This window comes from Rutilus rutilus (assembly GCF_951802725.1).
Source record: "Rutilus rutilus genome assembly, chromosome: 23".
Taxonomy (NCBI): Eukaryota; Metazoa; Chordata; class Actinopteri; order Cypriniformes; family Leuciscidae; genus Rutilus; species Rutilus rutilus.
In genome coordinates, this window is record NC_140233.1 from 1,495,809 (window position 1) to 1,520,100 (window position 24,292).

At 40.2% G+C, this 24,292-nt stretch overlaps 1 protein-coding gene across 7 annotated transcripts; it reads left to right on the forward strand.

Annotated features, from left to right (window-relative positions):
- The first annotated feature begins 1,749 nt into the window (after window positions 1-1,749).
- Window positions 1,750-21,121, forward strand: LOC311283506 (uncharacterized protein). 7 transcript variants are annotated; one of them, XM_084397943.1, is made up of 14 exons: window positions 1,750-1,852; window positions 3,571-3,671; window positions 5,572-7,262; window positions 7,374-7,395; window positions 7,500-7,586; window positions 8,244-9,813; window positions 14,069-14,242; window positions 14,900-15,073; window positions 17,126-17,299; window positions 17,458-17,628; window positions 18,563-18,751; window positions 19,192-19,362; window positions 19,589-19,762; window positions 19,896-21,121. In XM_084397943.1, the coding sequence occupies exons 2-14, from the start codon at window positions 3,572-3,574 to the stop codon at window positions 20,071-20,073; spliced, it is 4,875 nt and encodes a 1,624-aa protein (XP_084254069.1). In that variant the 5' UTR covers window positions 1,750-1,852; window position 3,571; the 3' UTR covers window positions 20,074-21,121. The 7 variants fall into 7 exon arrangements, with proteins under 7 accessions (XP_084254069.1, XP_084254071.1, XP_084254072.1 ...); XM_084397944.1 differs by lacking the exon at window positions 1,750-1,852 and adding an exon at window positions 1,893-2,040; XM_084397945.1 differs by lacking the exon at window positions 17,458-17,628.
- The last annotated feature ends 3,171 nt before the right edge of the window (window positions 21,122-24,292 follow it).

The window sequence follows — 24,292 nt, forward strand, 5'->3', positions numbered from 1 at the left end:
TTGCACGAAACTATTTTCTCAGACAATCTGGTATTATCATGATAAGCAATTATCTCTGTGGTTAAAACATTAAAACAGCACGCCACAGGAAAAGTGTTCAAAAACACCGCATCCACAACAAATATTTCTATTGACTGAATTTGAATATAAAAATGTTGTAACTTCTCAGTAATGATTTCATGTTTAAGTGCTTAACTCCATTAATTTGAATGGCATATTTAATCTAAATGTTTATATCTAAAGTAAAACATAGTTTAAATCATTATTTTATTTATTTAAACTGTTATTTGCGTCAGTTTCACTAAACGGCCAACGTGCTCACTGGCGCGGACATTTAAGAAGGGATGGATGCTTCAAGTGACAGGCTTGGTGAGTGAAATTATATTTGTATTATCTTTCTGTATATGTTAAATTTTCTTTAGATTTTCTGTCTAAAAGTGACCAAAAAGACACTTAACTCCAGCTCACCATCGGTGTCGCCAATTCCCTTTGTCTCCAGAATGTGCACGGCTCAAAGTTTGCTTAAAGGTGCGCACATTCTCCCGTCAAGTTTGTTTTTTATAGATCACAACCTTTGCGTGGGAACTGGCGTACGTACGTTTCCAGACCCGTTTTGTGCGTACGCACGCTTTATAAATGAGACCCCTGGTCATCAGAAAGTATAAAGTTTAGTATTTCACAGTCCCATGTTCAGCTCCACAGCTTCTGTAGCTCTAGATAACTCTATATTGTCTCTGCTGGTGTGTGTGTGTGTGTGTGTGTGTGTGTGTGTGTGTGTGTGTGTGTGACGGTGTTCTCCTGAGCAACAGCTTCATCTGGTCATTCACCAGACCGTCATCATGACAGTGAAATCTCTTCGTCTGCTTCAGGAGATGTTCAGAATCAGATATTCTGGCCACATTCATCCTGACATTCAGTGTTAATCTTTCATTCAATCCGGCCAGTAAATCAGTTTCTACTTTCAATATGTGTGTTGTCCTGTAATGTTATGCTGGAGTTTTAAAAGACTGTTAAACTTGTGCATGTGTGACATTATATATGACATTATACTGTATGTGTTTAGTCCTCTTATAGGTCTAAAACACTAATGAACAATGAAGCGTGTAATAGTGGTGTTCAGTAAAGTGTTCTAGTACCAGATCATCAAATTAAACACCTTTCTCTTGTGTGTTTACAGTAGATTACACTGATCTTACACACATTAACCTGTCCTGATTCATGCAGCAGAATTAGTGTCAGAGAATGAAGCGGGACTAAAGATGCATCTGGTGTTCATTAAAGTCTTCAGCCTCACAGATGAACAGATTAACACTTTTCTCTTTTGTGCTATTAGAGATTTCTTGATTCTTAAAATGTATTTTTACATAATTTTCTACATAATTCACAAAATGTAGAATTTCACGATATATTATCAATGGATATAGTGATATAGGCCTACCACACTGTAAGAAAAGGGAAATAATAATAGAAAAACGGAAGAATTATTGGTAGCCTAATATTTTGCCAGGGCTGTAACTCTAAAACATAGAAGAATGTCAGTGAAATAAGCCAAACTTATTTATTCACTCTCTTTGTTAAACACAGATTTGTGGAACATAAATTATCAGACACGCTGCTCTTTAACTCGACATTAATAACTCTAGACTTTACATTTACAGATATTACACATCTAATCCAGTTCGACTGCGATGAAGGAAGCAAACGCCGCGCGAGCGTCACTACGGGAAGCAGAACGTGTCAAACTTCACCTCTGTTTCTGCTGTCACGTGTTAAAGACACACTTTAGAGAGTGACTGAAAGCGAAAGCAAGACAGTCCGAGGAGAGAACAACCGCGGAGAGAAAACAGTTCAGGTACGTAATAATAAGTGTTTGGAGATGTGGCTTTACAGACGGCAATGCGATTTGTTAATCTTCTGATTTAGGTCATTTAATTTTCTCAATAAATCATAAATATATATTTAAATAGAAATAGGCGTCAAACACGAGATAAACTTTCTAGTTCTACATCTGTGATGCGGAAGCGCTGAAGAGGAGGACAGGTAAGCGAACAACATTATGAAAGATTTAATTTCAGAGAGAATTACACACTGGCTCAAAGATTCATCGCTGAAATAATGTACAACGGGCCTAAAGGGCGGCACACCTTAAGACAAATGTGTCTTTTTAATATTCCCAAAGGCAGAAAAAATATATACATGTTTGAATTGAACATTGATGGAGCAAGATTTTGTGTGAAAATAAATCATAGTGGTTCATTATGTTTAAAACTCTTATAAATGTATAAGAGGGCGAGGTTTGTCTTTTATCCCACAGACACACAGGAAAAAAAACAGCCTGAGGCAAAATACACACAGTAGCCCATTGATACAAATACTGTAGCAAAGTTAATATTTGTTCAAAACAATCACTTTAGCAAAGTTTTTTTTTCTATATATAATTTTTTTAATTATTTAAAATAATTAATGTTTGTTCAATAAATAAACTATCATTAAAATATGTTAATAATAATAATATATTTTAAAAAGTAAAAATTCTGAAAGCATTGAAGGAGATCCCATAATAATTTAATATAGATTTACAGTAGCCTAGCAACAATACATTATATTTTAATTATATGATATGATTAATATCATATTTTTAAATATGGTTGTTTTATTATAAATATGGGTATTATCTCTAAGGTGGACACTCAACTTAATATAATTACCATCTGAATCTAATCATGTCATGTCCACAACTGGAAAAGTCAGTCAGATATTTATTATCATGTTTATTGTTTTGCCCCAAATACCATACTTTTACATATTCTTCTGTTATTGAAAAACTGTTGCTTTAATTACCTTGAATAAAACTGAAAACCATTAAGACCTTTGTTTCAAAATTAAAATTTAATTTGATTACTTAAATCTACAACTTCTAAAAAACATCAAATATTAGATTTTTTTAGTTTGCGCTGCTGCTCGCGATCGCGTCACAGATCAGCCAAATTTCCACGTGCATCTTGAAAAACGGATCTTTAGGAAAGTATTGTGGAAAGTTTTTGTGCCTAGTGAATCAGAGAAGAATAAAATCAAAGGCGCCTTTAGGCCCGTTCTACCCTACATCTGTATTTATAATTTTTTTATTTACTGTAGCATTTTTACAATATTTTGCCATTAAAATCACAAACAATCATTTTATACAGTGTATAGAAGCAGCCAACCAAACAGTTCTGTCTGTAAAGCCTAAAAAACCTTCAACATTTTAAGATGTATTTGTACTTCTGTTTACTTTCAGTCAAGCCTTTATCAATCCTTTCTTCAAACTTTGTCTTGACATGTTTCTATTTTTTACACTTACTTTAGTTTTATGAAATTCTTTTAATTTCAGTTTATTGTGAATCTGCATCCTTAAATTCAAACTAGAATTGGAATTCTGCATCCTGTTTGCCCCCTCAATTCAAATTCTGAAATGTAGAAATCATTTTTAATTCTATGCCTAATGTGGCAGCAGTATGGTTTATACTGGTAGTCAGTGACTTAAAATAAGTGATCAGGATCAGTAACTGGTGTGTGTGTTTGTGTGTTTAGAATGGCTACAGTGGGAGTGAACGTGATTGAAACAGCGGCTCTAGGGAGACCCTTCCAGCTGGGGATGCTGTATGACTGCAGGAAAGATGCTCTGATACCAGGTACAAAACACATCTTGGGTTACAGATGTAAAAGAGGTTCCCTGAGAAGGGAAAACGAGACACTATGGGGAACGCTTCAGCGTGACCGATGTCTGAAGCTACAAATGTATTGCTCAGCGACAGCCTATGACGTCTCTACCAGTGTGACCATGAGTATAAAAGGGCTCCTGAGGAACACGTCATTCCCTTCTTCATCTGAAGGAGACGGGACAGGCAGCCCGAAAGAGATGCAGGGTCTCGTTCCCCTTCTTAGGGAACCTAGGTTACATTTACAACCCGAGACATTCCCTTTGAATGGGAACACACACTCATCTATGGGGAACAAATACCTACTCCCTAAATGCAGTGGCCTATTGGCCGTGACTAAGCACTAAAAAAGCTGACTTTCCTGACCTCACTGTCAGAGTCAGATTCCCCAAAGGTACGCACCAGCAAGCTGTCAGTGACACTATTCCTTACAGCCATTGACCAACCTACATACCCTAAACGAGGAAAGTCCTTGCTGGGCCAAGTGTTAGGACTAGGATTGGGACTAGGATTCCAGAGACAGAAGTAGTAGAAAGCAGAAACTTAGCTTATCAACCCTCCATGCGAGGGGAGTAACTCTGAAACTCTGCTCTGACTTGCAGAGGAGAACTCTACATGATCAGCCTCTAGAACAAGGGAAGAACTGACCGACTCACTGGAGTAAGTTTATCAAGGAGGCCTACAGAAAGTCCTTCAATTTGACATAATTATGTTGTTAAAGGAGGCCCTAGCAGACCTACCATTAACTATCCCCAGGGAGCAAAGCACTCAGCATACCAACCCTCTCAAACGAGGGGAGCACTACACAGACTCGGCCCAAAAAACAGTTCATCCATGAGGCTGAAAGCCCATCACTAGACAATACTGCTATAGGGACTCTAGAGAGCAAGGCACTCTGCATACTGACCCTCTAACAAGGGGTGTACCAAACTTAGCCTACAGGAGTATCTTAAGGAGGCTCACGGACAGCCTAACAACTCGAGACTGCAGATTGTGCAGAGCCCTAAGGAGCAAAGTACTCTACGTAATGACCCTCTAATTGAGGGGACTACTAGCTAATACACTAGACTTAACCTATCAGGGAGGCTTACAGAGAGACTTTATACTTGATACAAAGGTACACTGAATGTACTTAGTATAGTGACCCTTCTCAGGAAAGGGCAGTATCACCCATGTTCAGCCTAAGAGAGCTCAGCTGGAAAAGGGGGTCTCTGATGGGCAGAGGACTCAACAGGATGACTAGCACAAGAGTAGGCCTAACTACGTATTATACTAGAGACAGCCTTACCAAGAACAGAGCTCTCGGAGAATCATGCCACTGGACAAAGCTGTCCTGGCGGAGGTCAGGGATTGCAGAATTCTGCAGGAAGACTCTCTAAACGAGAGGAGGTAATATTACCTCATGCTAAGGCTGTTTTTGTCCATCAAAGCGCATCCAACCATGATTAAAGTGCTCCACACATCTCAAGGGGTTAATAAAGGCCTTCTGAAGTGAAGCGACGCGTAAAAAATATCCATATTTAAAACTTTATCAACTAAAATAACTAGTTTCCGGCAGACGGCCGTACACAACGATTTACGGCGAAAGAGTAACCCTTGACCTTGACACACAACGGTTGCCCAGCCCTGTTTGTTAGAACCACGAGAGACGTCAAAGCTCACGCTACTCCTACATCTACGTCTCACATCGTCAAGTGTTACTCTTTTGGCATAAGTTGACTTGCATACGTCCGTCCATATAAGCACACTTCAGAAAGCTTTTATTTTTTACACAACAGATGCACATAGCCCTACAGTGGGATCATTTAATCAATATTGTGTTTATAGACCTATATATTGACTCGACTCTCTTAAACACTTTATACTTTTGCAGGAATCACACTGTGGGATCAAGAAAAGCTACAGCAGAGTCTACGAGTCCATCCCCAAATTAACACAAATTCCAAAGTCACAGCTTCAGACTCCATTAAGGACAAATCAAACTTACTGAACATTGACGGCTCTCTGAAACTGAGTGTTTTAGGTGGACTCGTCAATGTCACTGGAGCAGCCAAATATCTCAACGACACCAAGAGGTCCTTCAAACAGCAGAGACTGACGCTTCATTATCATTCAACCAGCAGGTTTGAAGAACTGAGCATGAATTACTTGGCACCTGAAAATATAGTTCATCACGAGGTGTTTGATAATGACGCAGCGACACACGTGGTGACAGCAGTGCTGTATGGAGCAGACGCCTGCTTTGTGTTTGATAGAGAAGTTTCCTCAGATGAGGAAATAAAGACAGTAGAAGGAGAAGCAAAAGTGGCATTTGAGAAGCTCAAACTAATTTCAGTAGATGCAAACGTTAATCTGAAGATGAATGACGCTCAGAAGAACGCAGTCCAAAAATTCATATGCACGTTTTATGGCGACTTCCAGTTACCGTCTAACCCGACCTCTTTTGAAGATGCGTTGAAGGTTTTCACTGATCTTCCAAACCTGCTGGGAGAAAAGAAAGAGCTGGCGGTTCCTCTGAGGGTTTGGCTTTTTCCTCTGGACAAACTTCTCTCAAAAGCTTCCAAGCTTCAGAAGGACATCAGCATGGATCTAATCATTAAAACTGAATCAGTGATTGAGAGTTTGAATATAACTGAGATGAAATGCAGTGACCTTCTGGAAGACTCGCCTGCCTCGACTTTTGCTGCATTTCATGATAAAATCCTGCAAATGAAGCAAAACTGCTACAATTACAAGTTGAACCTTGTGAAGAAACTCGGCTCTCTCCTGCCAAACATTCGTGGAGACGTGATGAAGGAAACTGACCTGAAGGATCTTCTACAAGAACATGATGATTCTCCATTCAGAGGACGAGACCTGGCAGAATGGCTGAAAGAGAGAGAAAGAGAGTCTAATATCATTAAATCAGTCCTCAGACAGCTGAAGGATGCTGGTGCACAGGTAGAAGACAACATAGATCTGATCTTGATGGATCTGGAGGTTGGAAATCTGGTCTGCTACACATTCACATCACTGAACTGGTCGGATGTTCTGCTTAATAAACAAACCATCTATCTAAATCCTTCAACAAATGTAGACACTGATGAGAACAGCCCTGATCCAGAGCAGAAGTCTTGGCTCACTCCTGAGATCCAAAAGACACTGAGGAGCAACTTGAAGATATTTAAGAACTTGATCGATTCAAAAGACCGTAAACCAGCCAAGTTCATTGTGTCCTCAAAGGAAATGAAGAATAATCCAGGTTCCTGCATTCTGCTGTATGAAAGTGAATGTGATGAAGCCGTTTGCTTTATTCCTCCATCCAAACCAGCCTGTCCAATCACTGAAGAGGTCAAAGATAATAGTGTGGTTCTGAAGGTTCCTCCATCATGTCCTGAAACAGTGGAGCTCAGAATACTGTACAAACGTAAGCAGGATAAAGTCTGGAGATCTAAACCTGTGCTGAAGGATCAACTCACAGTTACTCTGACTGATCTGAGAGAAGCTGAGTATGAGATCAGATGTGCAGCGCTGGGGAAACTCGACTACACCGTATACAGTGACGTCACTGAAGTTGTCTCAGAGGTATGATGATCATTTATCAGCTGAAGAAAATATACATGAGAAGCTGTGTGAGAATGAGTAAACGGTAACTTCTTATCTTGGTTGTTAATTATTATCAAATATTTCCTCTAGGGAAAGGGCAGTTTGATTACTGGTGAGTCAAATATTTGTCCTGGCCATAATTATTTTTCTTTAACACTTTGTTGAATTGTGGTGGTCTGTGAATAACAACAAGAGTTGTATTTGTGTGTGTTTCAGGCATTGACTTTAAAGGAGAGGGTCACTCGATCCCTTCTACTGCCTCCGAGAGCTGTTGGTCTCCAGGACCTCATAAATCTTTTCAGAGTATGTGCCTCTTTTTCATAAGAATTAAAAATTTTGGGGGTGAGACTACCATTCTAGGTGAATAAACTTATGTTACAGACACAAATCCAGTGGGTTAGTTCACTGCTACTTTGGTTGACTGCCTTACATTAGTTGATAGATTGGATATCACTTTGCACAGACTAGGTCTATGGCACTATGTTGATACCTTGGATGTTTAAGTCTTGTGGCTTCACATTATGCCACAAATACTGTCAGTAGAGCTTAAAGAGAACGTACACCCCAAAATTATCATCCTGTCATCATTTACTCACCCATGCCAAACCTGTATGACTTACATTCTTATGTAGAACACAGAAGACGATATTTTGAAGAGCACTGGGAACCAAACAATATCAAACCACTTTGACTTTCATTGCATGGCATTTTTTTGTCATTTTTCTAAATGTCTTCATGTTTCACAGAAGAAGGTAATACAGTTCTGAACATGGATCATTCCATTAAATATGTTGGCTGTTCCAGCCTTTTATCCAAACTCTAGTAGCACAGAAGTGACTTCTAGTTCAGTGTTGAGTGTTTAAAGATCTTTATATAGACTAGGTAATGTTACTGATGTAAATGTGATAAATGAAAAGCATGTGAAGTGAAAGTAGCTGAACTGTGTTTGTGTCTCTGTAGTATCAGAGACGTTCAAACTGAGACTGATGGAGGAGTTTCGGTATCTGAGTGAAGAAACATCACCTGGTCGAAGACAACTACTGAATGATGTCTTCATTGAGCGGCACATCACAGAGGATCCAGATTCTCACATCATTAATAAAAAAGAAATAATAAGCAACAACATTTTCGAAATCAGGACCGTTTTGATGAAGGGTGAAGCTGGCATTGGCAAAACTGTGGCTGTGCAGAAGTTCATCCTGGACTGGGCTGAAGAGAAATCAAACCATGATATCGATTATATATTTCTGATCCCTTTCCAGAAGCTGAACATTATCATAGAGACGGTGAAGGAGTGTAGCTTCATGGAGCTTCTGCAGCGATGCTGTGAAAACACTGAACATCTGAATCCTGAGTCTAGGATAATGCTGATCTTTGATGGACTAAATGAGTTTAAAGTTCCTCTAGATTTCCAAACCACAAAGAAGATTACAGATCCAAACAAACCAGCCTCAGTCTCTGATCTACTGACAAACCTCATGATGGGAAATCTGCTTCCAAACACTCAGATCTGGATCACCAGCAGACCGGCAGCAGCCAATCAGATTCCTGCGGGGTTTATAGATCGTGTGACAGAGATCCAGGGCTTTAATGATGAACAGAAGGAGGAGTATTTCAGAAAGAGCATCAGTGATCACAGTATGGCCAATAAAGTCATCAGCCTCTTCCAGAAATCTCCACGCATCAACAGCATGTGTTATTCACCAGATTACTGCAGAATCATCGCAGCGATTCCAGAGGAAATCATCAGTACAGGCGGTTCAGATTTCCCCAAGACTCTCACTCAGATGTACAGCAAACTCCTGTTAGCTCAGATGAACCTTAATCCAGAGAGAAGAGAGACCATCATCGCTCTGGGGAAAATAGCGTTTGACCTCTTGGTAAAGGCCAACTCTCTCTTCTGTGATGAAGATTATGAACTCAGTGCTGAATGTGTTAAAGCAAGCTCATCAATCATAAAAGTGATAGATGAAAAAAGAAAGTCCTTCTGTTTCATGAATCAACGAACACAGGAGTTTCTGGCAGCTTTGTATGCGGCTGATGTCATTAATGGAGGAAACCCACTCCAGCTCAGAGATCTCTCCAGTCTGAAGCTTGAGCTCGGAGAGAAGAGCTTCACAGACTACGATTCACTCCAGAAAGTGATGAACATCGCTTTACAGAAACAGATGGATCTCTTCTTCTGCTTCTTACTGGGTTTCAGACTGGTGTCTGACCTCCTGACACAGAGAACAAGCTCTTCATCCAGTCAAGAAATAATTCAACACATCAAAACAATGATCATGAATTCCTCTTCAGAAAATGCAGTCGAATGCAGTCTCCTGTTCGACTGTTTGAAAGAGCTGGATGACCGTTATCTAATCCAGGAGATAAAGACACATCTGAAATCTGGACTCAGACTCTCTCCTGATGAGTCTTCAGCTCTGATGAGTGTGTTGCTGAACCCAGAAGAGAAGCTGGATGAGATTAAATATAATCAATCAGAGGAACTGAAGCTTCGACCAGCCGCCAAAACATCTGGAGAACATGAGTGAGTAAATACATATGAGCTGTGTACTGCATAAAAATAATAACTTTCCTTTAACTGTCTAAATGTTTGAAATTGAGTGATTATATTCTGTAGCCCAGCAGGAACATTTTTAATTCAGTGTTTAAACATTGCTCTTATTTAGTTCTATCAGCTATATGGAAAGCCTATAATACGCATTTGGTATCCGTTCAGATCTTCAGTGATTGAGCTGGTGTAACTCTTGTCAGTCGAAGGTTCTGTAAGGATGAGTTGATGGAGACAATAGAAAAGCATTGGTTGCATGTATTCCGGCCATTCACAAAACACCAGAATACATGCAACCGTTCCCTGGAACGACATCCCTCCGCAAAACGTACTCGGTTACCTAACGTATCCTCGGTTCTCTCTAGAAGAGGGAACGAGTATTGCGTAAGTTGCTTACGCTATGGGTAAAGTTAATCTTTTCTCGAGATATTGAAGCCAAAACTCAACCTTAATTTTGTATATATTGTCAACGCAGTGCAGCAGCTAGCAGACCTAGAGCAGGCTGTCTAGCGCGCTCATTGGCTGCCCTGTCGCAACTGCAGCAGCCAACCACATATCCCCGAGTGATGTCGTGCCCTCCCGGCAGGTTACGCATAATGCAGCTCAACCAGGAGAGCTAAGTCACGTGATAGTAGCCTGCACACGAATACTTCTGGGCAGAACATACATACCACTCAGACTAACAAAAGTTTAGCCTGCAAGGCGGGAACATCCAGGTTGTAAAACCGAAAAAATGTAGACGGGGAGGCCCAGCCTGCCGCCATACAAAGAAATCCCGCTGGACCAAGCCCACGAAGAGGCCATGCCTCTGGTGGAATGAGCCGTGATGTCCAGAGGGCATTGCAGGTGTTTAGACGCATGGCTGCCGCAATAGCGTCCACTATCCATCTGGACAGACTGTGTTTCGAGGCGGCGAGACCCTTGGTGCGCCCACCAAACGAAACAAAGAGCTGCTCCAAGTGCCTGAAGGCGGCGGAGTGCGTGATGTAAATTCCCATGCGCTCTGACCGGGCAGAGGAGGTTACTGAGAGCTGAGAGCGAAATGATCTGCGCTCTGAAAGGGGTGCCGATCACTTTGGGGACATAACCATGTCTCGGTTTGAGGATGACTTTAGAGTCATTAGGTCCGAACTCGAGACACACGGCGTTAACAGATAACGCATTTGACTGATGACAGGGCTATCAGAAAAAACGTTTTTTAGCGTGAGGTATTTCAGATCCGCAGTTTCTAAGAGTTCAAAGGGATGAGCTTTCAGGGCCTCCAAGACCAAAGAAAGATCCCAAATAGAAACCGATGGGGGCCGCGGGGGATTCATCCTCCTGGCTCTTTTAAGAAAGCGGATGATGAGCTCGTTCCTTCCTATTGCCTGGCCGCGCGTCGACTCTGCGAACGCTGCAATAGCCGCAACATATACTTTGAGCATGGAGGGGGACCTGCCCATGTCCAGTAGCTCTTGAAGGAAGCCATTTAGTAAACACAGACCATTTAGACGCGTAGAGCCGTCTCGTAGAGGGGGCTCTAGACTGCGTGATCGTGTTCACAACCCCTTCCCGCAGAGCAACGGGTATCCGTTGATTATCCATGCATGCAGAGCCCAATGCCAAATCGTACCGTCGGCTTGAGAGAGGAGATCTGCTCTCACCAGGATCAGCCATGGGGCTAAGTCTGACAGCCGCCTCAGCTCTGGGAACCACTTTTGGTTCTCCCAGCGCGGGGCACCAAGTGGCTCGCTTCCTTGATTCTCCTGATGACCTGTGGTAACAGTGAGATCGGGGGGAAAGCGTACAGCGGGCAGCTGGGCCAGGTTTGGGCCAGTGTGTCCTCGTTCTTCGAAAAGAACCTTGGGCAATGATCGTTGTCTTCTGACGCAAAGAGGTCGACTTTCGCTTTGCTGAAAAGACCCCACAGTGACTGGACTGTCTGCGGGTGCAGGGACCACTCCCCCGGGGGAACATTGTCCCTGGACAGTTTGTCTGGGCCATCGTTTAGGCACGTGCGCGGCTCTGAGCGAGCACAGTGAGTGCTGAGCCCAAACGAGAAGGCGTTCCGCCAGAGCGCAGAGATTTCTGGATCTGACACCTCCTTGGCGACTGCTGCAGCTGACGCCATATGGCCCAGCATTCTCTGAAATCTTCTGAAATCAAAGCTGTCCTTCTGGAAAGACGCGGCCAGGTGCCGAACACGGCGCATGCGCTGTTTCAATAAGCGGGCCTTCATAGCCACAGAGTCCAGCTCTATTCCCAGAAAAGAGGTTGACTGACGGGGCAGCAATGAGCTCTTGGTCCAATTGACCGTGAGACCCAGGCTTTCCAGATGGCTGAGAAGCACTGTTCTGTGAGATATGAGTTCTCTCTCTGACTGTGCCAAAATCAGCCAATCGTCCAAATAGTTCAAGATTCGCATACCCTGACTTCTCAGGGGAGCGAGGGCCGCGTCCATGCACTTTGTGAATGTACGAGGTGCTAAAGACAGGCCGAACGGCAGGACGGTGTATCGAAATACCTGACCGTCGAAGGCGAATCTCAAGAATGGCCTGTGACGGGGTATAATCTGAATCTGAAAGTATGCGTCTTTCAGATCGAGAGAAATAAACCAGTCCCTCGGACGAATCTGTGCGAGGATTTGTTTGGTCGTGAGCATTTTGAACGGCCGTCTCATGAGAGTTTTGTTCAAATATCTCAGATCTAAGATAGGTCTGAGAGCTCCTTCCTTCTTGGGTACGAGGAAGTAACGGCTGTAAAAGCCTGACTCGCTCAGAGAAGGATGTACCGGTTCTATCGCCCTCTTGCACAGCAGCTTTGCTATTTCTGCTCGAAGTAGGTGTGCTACTTCCAGATTCACTCTCGTCTCAGTCCGGGCTCGAAAGCGCGGGGGCCGGTGAGCGAAATGTAGTGAATAGCCCTGCTTTACAGTATTCAGCACCCATTCTGACATGCCCGGAATCGCTTCCCATGCTTTAGCATGGATAGCTAGGAGTAGAATGGCCTCTGGGTTCTGATCGCCGCTGCGTGGGATCTAGAACCTGTATCAGAGGTATCGGAGCGGCGCGCGCGCTCTCGATGCCTGAATAGGGCGGCTCGCTGGCAGCGATGGCTGACCGCTATACACTCAATGACTCGATCACTTTGGACGGAGAACATATTGTGGCGAGAAAAGCGGAACGCGTGAGCGGCGCCGGGGGTACAGTGTTTATCAGTAAGTGTGAGCGCTCGTGAGCGGGCACAGGGCTTACGTTCACAACACGGCCGGTATGCTTTGCAAATTTTGTCCCCTGAGATAACCGTGTAACAGAGCGGGCAGTGGGTAGGTGTGGGCACTGAAACGTGGGCACATTTCCTACATTTAACACTAGAGCGGCATGTGCCAGCTTTATGTGAGTGGGCTCTGTGGGATTGAGGGACACAGGGGTAATGGTGCTTGTGTGAAGGGGTAAACACTGGGACGTGGGCACGTTCTCTACACTCAGAACACCATCGGCATGAGCCGGATAACCAGACATTATACTCTTTTTGAGATTTATCTGAGTCGCCGTAAAAACAGCGTTTATGTGCAGGCAAGCGAGTTGTGCAACTGACTCATTGGCTGCGGTATACACTACTGCAGTAGCCTTTAAGGGGACTGACAGAGCGGGTCGTTTTGATGGTGGCCCGGCCACGGCGGGACTCGACCATCTTCTTCTCCTCGCGGGTGCTAGGAGGACTTCGCAGGCTCAGGTTTCAACGCCATCTTAGGCCGGGGTCCCCGGGAGGGAGGCGGCCTGTGATGGTTGGTTGAGCGCGATCTAGGGCGGCCGCCCTGTTGTCGCCGCAAAGAAAAGGGAGGAGGCTGAGACGAGCGCTGCGAAGAGCTTCGTGCAGGAGGCTGGGCTTGAGAGCGGCCTGCAGTTGAGCTCGAGCGTCGTGGCAGGAAAAGATGGCCTGCTAGCTGCTGCACTGCGTTGACAATATATACAAAATTAAGGATAATTTTTGGCTTCAATATCTCAAGAAAAGATTAACTTTACCTGTAGTGTAAGCAACTTACGCAATACGAGAGAACCTCTCGTAAGAGAACTCATTTATTTCCAGCCCTGTATAAGTATAGGGATACCTATTTGGGGGTGCGGGGAATACACACTCTGTGTGGAATTGGTGTCAAAGCTTGTGCTGATCTGAGTTCTTGTTAACAAGTAATTTGCCTTTTATACTTTTCTAGACATCTGTATTGAATGTGTTTTCTTCACACTTACAGGTTGAGATCTTGTGATATCAGTGATGGAGGTTGTGCTGATCTGAGTTCAGCTCTGAGATCAAACCTGTCTCATCTGAGAGAGCTGGACCTGAGTGAGAATAAAATGACAGAATCAGAAATGAAGCAGCTTTCAGCTCTACTGGAACATCCTCAGTGTAAACTGGAGAAACTGGGGTGAGTGGTGTTGTTTTTGGTCATAAATGTTTCACAAGGAATATTATTGTTGTTTATATTTTGCTGTGAAAAACAACAAAAGAGTAAAAAGTGGAAGGACAGTGGTTGTGAGTGGGGGTCACTAAGCTTGTCATGGTATACGGCAATACAAGTTATGCTTGGTATAATAGATGATATTAGTATGAAATGATATACTGGTTTAAATCCCTGTTCAGGGACTCATTTTTCCATTTCTGTTCGTCAAATGTCTGTAAAACGTTTTCCATTTATGTCTCAGTTGTTGAATGTTCATTCAAATATTTACACATAATAAGACATTTGCTGGAATTAAAAGCAGTTGAAAGTGAGAGGACATTTATTTTTTGGCTGAATATATTAGGAATATGGATAGATATGTTTGCATTTTTGTTTTTTAATTCCACTGAAGCGGATAGCAGCTGCTGAAAACTTGTCTGAGAGTGTAAATCTACATATATACTGTATATATTTACAGTCAAAACACCTTCCCTTCAAATCAGAAAATTAATTTGAAATAGTTTTCATATTTAGAAAAAAATATATTATGTCTCTAAAATACCTTTCAACAACTGTTTTTAATAATTACCTGGTTTTCATTGTATTCTGACTTCACCATATTTGTATTTCTCTCATACACAGGTTGAGATTGTGTAATATCAGTGATGGAGGTTGTGCTGATCTGAGTTCAGCTCTGAGATCAAACCCGTCTCATCTGAGAGAGCTGGACCTGAGTGGGAATAACATCACAGAATCAGGAGTGATGCAGCTTTCAGATCTACTGGAACATCCTCAGTGTAAACTGGAGAAACTGGGGTGAGTGGTGTTGTGCATATTTGTTAATACAAAATAACACAATCTATCACTGTTCAATGTAATTTTAGGGGTTCAAGAATGAAATGCTGAAACCCTATTGTAATTGTGGGCCAAGCACTGAAGATGTGTATGTACTAATTGTATCCGCTGGCGTTCTTATTATTCTTCCGTTTCTTCTTCTTCCGCTCTGGGAGTCTATGGCAGCCCATCGAACCGCTTGCGGCAAAGTTATGAAATTTGGCAGCAGATACAATGAAATTCAAGTTCATTTGTCGAACCGTTCTCGGATAACTCGCAAAAGAATTTAATGAAGAGCACACCAAAATAAACGTGAAGGTATATTTCAGCAACACTTTAGTGTATTCTGACCAAACTTTGTGTGTTATGACAAGCATGAACTGAGGCTACCTGGCCAGTTTTGGCACAGTGCCACCTAGTGGTCAGGAGATATGAAAAAATTATTTATCTGATTTCATTTCCGAAATGCAATTTGTTTCTGCCATCTTGGATTTTCTGAAAAATATACTTTTTCGAACTCCTAATAGGCCATTTGTACGATTCACTCAAAACTCGGCATGCACCATGTAGAGACCTTCATGGAAAAAAAATTTCGATCGGTGATTCACACTTGCGACGGGATGTTCGAACTTTCACTAAAATGGCTAGAACTCTTGAACACAATGAGATATATTCACCAAACGTGTTATACTTATGTAAGAGCTAATTCTGTGTTCATGCAAAAATAATTGCGGCTATTCACCACTTAGTGGCACTGTAATACAAAAAATTTTTAATTATGCAACCGTTAGTCCGATTGACTTGAAAATGGCATGAAGTGTCTTTGTCCAAGTTGCCATGATGATTTAATAAAGTTTGAGCACCTATTAGACCAGGGTAATGGAGGCCGAAGAATTTTGTGTAACACTTTATAATAACTGTATGCTATGAATAAGTAGTTAAGCATTAGTAAATAGTTCATTTATAATTTAAAAGCATTAATAGACATTAAGCAGTTTATAAATACAGCTATAAATGCTTTATTCTTGATTTATAAGCATATCTATAATGTGTTTAATAATTGTATTTTTATACTTTTTTAATGATCAATTTATCATTTCTAAATTAACAATAACATAATTTACAGTCCAGTTATTTAGGAGTTGTTAGTGGTTCATAAGATCATTTAAAGAAAGCGTTAGTAAATGATTAATAAACAATTTAAATGTACATATACATCTTATTATTTAGACGTAGGAATAGTTACTCAGTGTGTGAATAAATGCTTTATTAACATGTATTTCTACTGTAATTCATGATTAATTCAGGTAGTTATAAAACATTTAGTAGTGGTCAGTGAACTATTTTTGTGAGCTCATCTAAAGTGAGGACTAGTTACGCCTTATAAAGCTTTTACAAAGGGGATTTAAAGGCTCAGTTCTCTTCTAAACAGAAAAAGGAAACACACACACAACAGTGATACAGAACATAGAAATGTTTATTCAAGATGCAATCAATGACACTGTACAACTGCACACTTGATATAACATGAAAAATAAACCTGAGGTGAAATCCATGTGGGGAACGAATTTCTCTCTCTAAATCCCCGATTGCACAATCCTAATGAGATGATGCTGAAATCGTCTTTTTTAATTAGCTCCTGTAGCAGTAGCAGAAACAGCCAATCAGGCACACTGAAGCTGTGTTTGAGTAAGACGCACAGGGCTGCCAGTTGAGGTCATAGGAATTGATCAGCTGATATGTTGATACACTTTTGTTAACTCAGCCAGTTTAGTCACAATTATAGCATCCAATTGCATTTGAAAGCTAAATAAAATATCATGATTATTTAATTTAATTTAAAAATTTTGTTAAAATAAAAAAATGTTTATTCATAGCACCAGCTAACGTCCAGCCAGCACTAATACCGGTGTTACCAATTTGAACACAGATACTATATTATGTAAATGATTATATCTTGGCAGTCTAGCACACACACACTTTGCTCTCTGAGTGAGTTTGTCATTGTCTTATCACTTTATTCACTGAAAACAGGATAAGCTCTTGTGATATCAGTGACAGAGGTTATATTGTTCTGAGTTCAGCTCTGAGATCAAACCCGTCTCATCTGAGAGAGCTGGACCTGAGTGAGAATTACATTAATGAATTGGGAGTGAAGATGCTTTCAGCTCTACTGGCAGATCCTCAGTGTAAACTGGAGAAATTGGGGTGAGTGTCACTGGCTTTGTTATATATATTTGTTTGAATGAAGACAGAGTGAACCTGTTAGTTATGATCAACAAGTAGGTTATTTTCTTAAGTTTCTCTTTTATCAGATACACATGAAGATGGAGAAACATTTTTCCCCCCTTTCTTCGCACTCACAGGTTGAGATCTTGTAATATCAGTGACGGAGATTATGCTGTTCTGAGTTCAGCTCTGAGATCAAACCTGTCTCTGAGAGAGCTGGACCTGAGTGGGAATAACATTACAGAATCAAAACTGAAGGAGATTTCACCTCTACTGGCAGATCCTCAGTGTAAACTACAGAAACTGGTGTGAGTTGAGTAATTAAGAGCCTGTCTGGTCTAGATGGAGTCAACAATTTGTTTATGTAGAGCTCGGGGTCGGCAACCTGTGGCACACATGCCAATATCAGCACACAGAGGGTTAAATTTACTCATTTAGATATACATTTAGAGTTAATCTTTTCTCATAGACACACATCCTAACTTAACTTGTGAGCTATACATACTCTTTAGTGCTCTGGGTTTGAGAAAAGCGCAATATAAATAAAATGTATCATCGTCATCATTAAAGTGTGTGAATTAACCTGTTAGTCAGCAGAAGCGATTGAGTGAAGGACAGTGTGATCTGCTGGAGCTTTCAAAGCAAAATAAATTACTGATATCAATGTTGGAGATTTTTAACTGGGTATACAAAGTCCTTTACATTCCACACACAAGTCAGGAGATGCACAAACTACAGCAATAATGCATGTGGTGGGGTTCAGTACGGCCATACTGCAAAACTGTTTTTAAAATAAAACTTTAAACATTTCATCAAAAATTGCTTCAGAAATAAAAGTCAGTCTTGCGTTACTAATCAAATAAGCAAGTTTGAGATTTAGTTGATTTTTCTATTACACTTGAACCTTTAAAGATAGTTGTATACAATATATTTATATAATTATAAATGTGTAAATGTGATATAAGGCAGGAAGAATGTGTGTGTCCAGCGATTAACTAGAAACAACTAAAATGTCACTTAATGACAAAAAACTTGCTGACCCCTAATTTCATGAAGTACAGACAGATTTATTAAAATGGTTCATTATATCAAAGCAACATGTCAACAGAGACAAAATAGGTTTAATGATGAATCTGATAAACAGTTTGAGGTGAACTTGCCTGATTCTCATTATTGTAGATTAGAGTTTAATAATTACTTGTTCTCACAGGACAGTAACACATGCTTCTCTCACACACACAGGTTGAGATCTTGTTATATCTGTGACAGAGGTTATATCAGTAACCAAGGTTGTGCTGTTCTGAGTTCAGCTCTGAGATCAAACCTGTCTCTGAGAGAGCTGGACCTGAGTGAGAATAACTTTGGAGATTCAGGAGTGAAGCAGCTTTCAGCTCTACTGGCAGATCCTCAGTGTAAACTGGAGAAACTGGGGTGAGTGGTGTTGGCTTTATTTGATTTAGTAAAGACTGGAAGTACAATAGTTTTTAGTTATAGTTAAGTTAACACTTTACAATAGGTTTTCATTTGTTAACATTAGTCAAGGTATTAACTAACATGAACTAACAATGAGCAATACATTTGTTACTGTATTTGTTAATCTTTGTGAACGTTAGTTAAAAAAAATACAGCCGTTCATTGTGTGTTCATGTTAGTTCACAGTGCATTAACTAATGTTAACAAAAATACAACTTTTGATTATAATAATGTATTAGTAAATGTTGACATTAACATTAACAAAGATTAATTAATGTTGTAGAAGTGCAGTTCAGTACTAGTTCATGTTAACTAATGAAACCTTATTGTAAAGTGTTACCTTTTTCCCTAAACTTTTCTAGACATCAGTATTTAATGTGTTTTCTTCGCACTCACAGGTTGAGATCTTGTAATGTCAGGGATGGAGGTTGTGCTGATCTGAGTTCAGCTCTGAGATCAAACCCGTCTCTGAGAGAGCTGGTCCTGAGTGAGAATAAAATTACAGATTTAGGAGTGAAGCAGCTTTCAGCTCTACTGGCAGATCCTCAGTGTAAACTGGAGAAACTGGGGTGAGTGGTACTGGCTTTATTTGATATTGGTTTTAGTAAAGTCTTTAAGTGTTACACCCAGAATAACCACCAGAGGGCACTCCTTCCGTCTTCTTGTGAAGTCTTGTTTAATGTCACTGCAATACTGAGCGTTATCCCATTCCTGGTTCCCTGTGTGTTGGTTTTTATCTTCTACTTGTCTCCCTGGATTTCCCTGTTTCCCTGTGTCTTGGACCTTGTTTCACAGGTTGAGATCTTGTGATATCAGTGATGGAGGTTGTGCTGATCTGAGTTCAGCTCTGAGATCAAACCCGTCTCATCTGAGAGAGCTGGACCTGAGTAAGAATAAAATTACAGATTCAGGAGTGAAGCAGCTTTCAGCTCTACTGGAACATCCTCAGTGTAAACTGGAGAAACTGGGGTGAGTGTCACTGGCTTTATTTCATATATTTGTTTCAGTAAAGACTGGAAGTACTTTAATCTTTAGTTATAGTAGTTTTTCCCCATACATCTTTCTATAGACATCATGTAATGTGTTTTCTTCACACTCATAGGATGAGATCTTGTTATATCAGTAACCGAGGTTGTGCTGATCTGAGTTCAGCTCTGAGATCAAACCCGTCTCATCTGAGAGAGCTGGACCTGAGTGGGAATGTCATTACAGATTTAGGAATAAAGCAGCTTTCAGCTCTACTGGAAGATCCTCAGTGTAAACTGGAGAAACTGGGATGAGTGGCATTACTCTGCTGCTGTGTGGTTTTTAAAGGGATGTCAAGAACAGATTTATTTTTCATGAAAAACAAGTCTCTCAGTCTCTGTGTGTGATAGTCTAATGCTTGATTTGTGTTTTACATGACAAAATTACCTTTTACATGTTTGAGATAAATGTTCACAGTATTAACAGACACAACATGTAAAATATAAATATAAAACAATTGGGATTTATCTTGCTCATTTTACCAGGTCTGCTTGTTTGTGTTGTATCCCTCTCTCATCCTGATTTTACTATTCTGTGCTCATCCGATTAGATGTTTCATATCTACAGCTCCTCCTCCACAATTCTAAACACTCCTAAATTATACAGTATATAGCAAACCCATGAATATGTTAAGACATAACACCAAAACTTACTAAAATATCAAAATGATTAATTTCAGGACATCAGACTAGATTTGTACATGTTCTGAAGGAAATGTGAGTAGCGTTCACTCAAGCAAAACTGAGTTTAGTTAATCACAATTCAACTTTTCAGAATATAAATGCTCAAATTCACAATTTCGTATTTACAATATAATCCACACATGTATGTCAAACAGATATAGCACTGTAAAGTTAGTTTTAGTTTTGTACTCTTGCTTCAAAAATGTACACAAATGTACTTTGACTTCTGTGATAACTGTTGAGAATGCTTATGTGACTTTAATCTTAGACTTCAGAAATATAACTGGTCTGATCTGTTATTACACTTGGATGGTGTTTGCCAGAATATCCTGTTCGTAATTCTAGAAATGATCACATAATGATGGAGGGACTTTAGTCTAAACTTAGTTTAATCGCTAGTCATTTTGAACAGTTTTACTGTGTTATCTATTCTGGCCCGAACCATTAAATTCATCACATAAATGTTTTTCTTGTGTCTCACTTTTTCAGCAGCTCAGTTCTCATATTTGTAGAGCCTTTATAGTAACAGATACATTCTGAATATATAATATATGCTCTTTCATTTTAACCTGAGGCGTCATTCTTCTCTTCATTGCTGTATGTGTACTGATGCAAACCAAATGTACAGTGAAACTTAAAATAAAAATAAAATCTTAAATGGCCCGCTGCATTAGTCTGAGGTGTGTGTATGCCTGGAGAAATCATCTGATATCTGATCTGTAAACCAGATACAGGACTGTCAACATTTTGGTCCATCAATATAGTCACTGAAACAGTTGCCCAAACACATGTGTGGCATTTTTGTGAACTAAAAAGCCCTTAAAGTAAGATCCAATGATTACCTCTGGATGATGCTTGAACGTGTGTAGTGTGTGAGTCTCAGCAGCAGATGTCAGTGTTTCTCTTCAGATGAAATCAGATTATTCCTCAGACAGAAGAGCTGCTGAATTACACACTACACACACACACACACACACACACAGCTGAAGATATACAGACACCATAGGAATACATTTACATTGATCAGAACTAAAACTCTTCAGTCCTGAGCCTGTTTAAACATTCACCAGAACACAGTAACGCTCACTGAAGTCACAATCACATGATGGTTCAGTTTGGATGATAACGCAGATTTTATTGGACTGTCCTGCTTTACAAGATTTTAGGCAACAGATTTATCCAGAAATGTCATTAATGGACATTTCTAAAACGATTTTTTCTGGGAAAATTGTAGCTGTAAAAGTGTGTGTAATTTACTCTTAGTTTGTTACCTTTATAACCTTTTCTGCCGATGTGGCTTTAACTAATAAATGAATAAACTAAATATAGTGTGTGTTCCCAGCAGAAACTGATGCTGTATTTTCTGTGAAGTTTGAGGATCGGAACTATTTTCATTTAGAAAATTTAAAGATTTGAGTGTGTGTGTGTGTGTGTGTGTGTGTGTGTGTGTGTGTGTGTGTGTGTGTTTGTGTTTGTGTTTGCATGCACTGTTTGGGGTCTGTTGGCAGGACGACAGCACAGACTTCACAAGCATCTGAGCAGTGGGGTGTGTGTGTGTGTGTGTGTGTGTGTGTGTGTGTGTATGTATGTGTGTGTGTGTGTGTGTGTGTGTGTGTGTGTGTGTGTGTGTGTGTGTGTGTGTGTGTGTGTGTGTGTGTGAGAGATATTTCCTCTTGCATCTCTTTCACACCAAGAAAAGCTTTTCCTTTTTTCCTTTTTACCTTTTTTTTTTTTTTTGCGAAGATTGTATAATCCGTAATAGCGCCCCATGTGTTTGGTCACACTTCATCACAGCTTCTCCATCCATCTGTAGGTTCATCAACCGGATCTCCATCCAGGAGTCTCGGAGTTAAACTCACACACCTTCACCTGGGCTGTTAAGTTAAATAAATAATGATTTGCATGTATGCTGTTGTATTTCAGACTCTGTAGGATCACAGGCGTCTCGTGTTTCTGTCTAACCTCTCCTAGAAACTCAAGAGAGTCTGATTTGACAGTCGTTAAACTGAAGCTGTCATTAATAATTAATCGTTCATGTTTCAGCGGGAAACACACACACCTGGAGGATTCACACACACTCATCTGGGGTTTCTGCTAATAAAAGTGCAGCTCGTGCGAGGTACTGAGGCTTTTATAGGGTCGTAACGGCCTCGATTAGCTCACGTTTATGTGTGTCCAACAGTGTCACCAACACAGATGTCACACACACACTCTCTGAACATTACAATATTTGAGCTTCATGACCTTTAAATGTAAAGCAATCGCTGACTTGATCCTGAGATGCATTAATATTCCTCTAATACGCTTGAAGTCTCTTTCATGAAGTCTTCCTTTAATGATCATATTTCTGTGTGTTTTGGGTTCACTGATGCTCTCTGGTTTCTTCCTCTCCCAGTTTGGCTTCACTGGGACTGAAGTGTGTGTTTCCCGTCTAATGGAGGCCCAGTAGTGATATTTTCTGCTGTTATTGAGCTTTTATCTTTAGCCGGCGTGTCATTAGCTCTTTACGACCTCACCAGATCCCATAAACTATACAGCAGCCTCAGCAAAGTTTGGTCATTAAGAGACATTTAAACGTAATTATTTATTGATAGCTCTTATGATTTACTCTCTGGGTGAGTTTTTATGCGGCATGTCTGCGCTGCGAGATTGGAGACGCGGGTTTACGGTCGTTTAAAGACCGCAGTGTGGAAAGAGCTTTTAGCACAAACACTCGCGTTCTTCTGAAATCATCAGATCTCAGAACTGAAATAAGGTGTGTGTCGTTTTAAAGGTACTTTTGATCTGTTCGACATCAGTAGAAACACATATCAAGGGCAGTCGTTTAGATATAAGAAACTCCTGCTGGTCAAAGGTCATAATTACATGCTTCATGAGTTTAATTTTCAGTTATTCTCGAGTCGTTTTGGATAAAAGCACCTGAAAAAAACAATTATTATTGGTATATTAGTGTATATGAAATTGACAAATATTTCTAGGTAAATGTTTATGTTCCTTCTATATTAAAAGTTTTAAATAAAGAAATGTTCTGTTTAAAAAAAATCTATCAAATCTTTAAATCAATGGCTTAACATCCGTAAAACTCGTTATTCCCTGCAGCTAACAAAAATATATTCTAAAAATGTTTTGTTAATGTTCCCATTAAGTTATGAATATAATTTCTAAATGTTACATTTTTTGAAAACAGTGTTTAAAAAAAATTTTTTTGGTTATGTGAACATTGAGGGAACGTTCCATTGTATCATTCTTCACACATTCTGGAATTGTTACTTTTGAATGTTCTCTGAACATTCTAAAGACAAGCAGTAACATTTAAAAAAACATTTTAAAAACATTAGACAAACGTCCAACTGACATTTTTCAGTAAAAAAATGTTTTTTGTTCTAACATTTTGAGAATGTTGAATGAATGTTCTATTAATGTTAATAGAAGAACATTTGTTCATAATGTTGAGAAAAACGTTCCTGTTGTGATTATTTAAACTAAAGACAAAGAGGTTAAAATCCCAGTTTCACTTGATAAACAATTAAATGGTTTGTGTTTTATTAAGCAGAGCTAAAATATGTCTCTTTAAACCACTGTATCTGGTGCTCCAGTCATAAACCAGCATGTGTGCGGCCCTCTCATATTTAATACTCAGTAATTATACTGGAGTTGCGCTGTAAACCACTCTTCATGAAATTAATAGCACAATAAATGGCCGATTTCATGCGAAGTGAGAGTTTATAGTGCGTTTTACATGTGTGTTTGACAGAAGCCCCAGCGCTAGCATTAGCCGGAGCGCTGGAGA

Bases quoted from the DNA above. Each gene is read 5' to 3' on its own strand.
- LOC311283506 (XM_084397943.1), top strand. From the start codon at position 3,572: ATGGCTACAGTGGGAGTGAACGTGATTGAAACAGCGGCTCTAGGGAGA. The intron at 9,814-14,068 runs GTGAGTAAATAC...TCACACTTACAG, and splicing joins AAAACATCTGGAGAACATGA to GTTGAGATCTTGTGATATCA. The intron at 15,074-17,125 runs GTGAGTGGTGTT...CACTGAAAACAG, and splicing joins TGTAAACTGGAGAAACTGGG to GATAAGCTCTTGTGATATCA.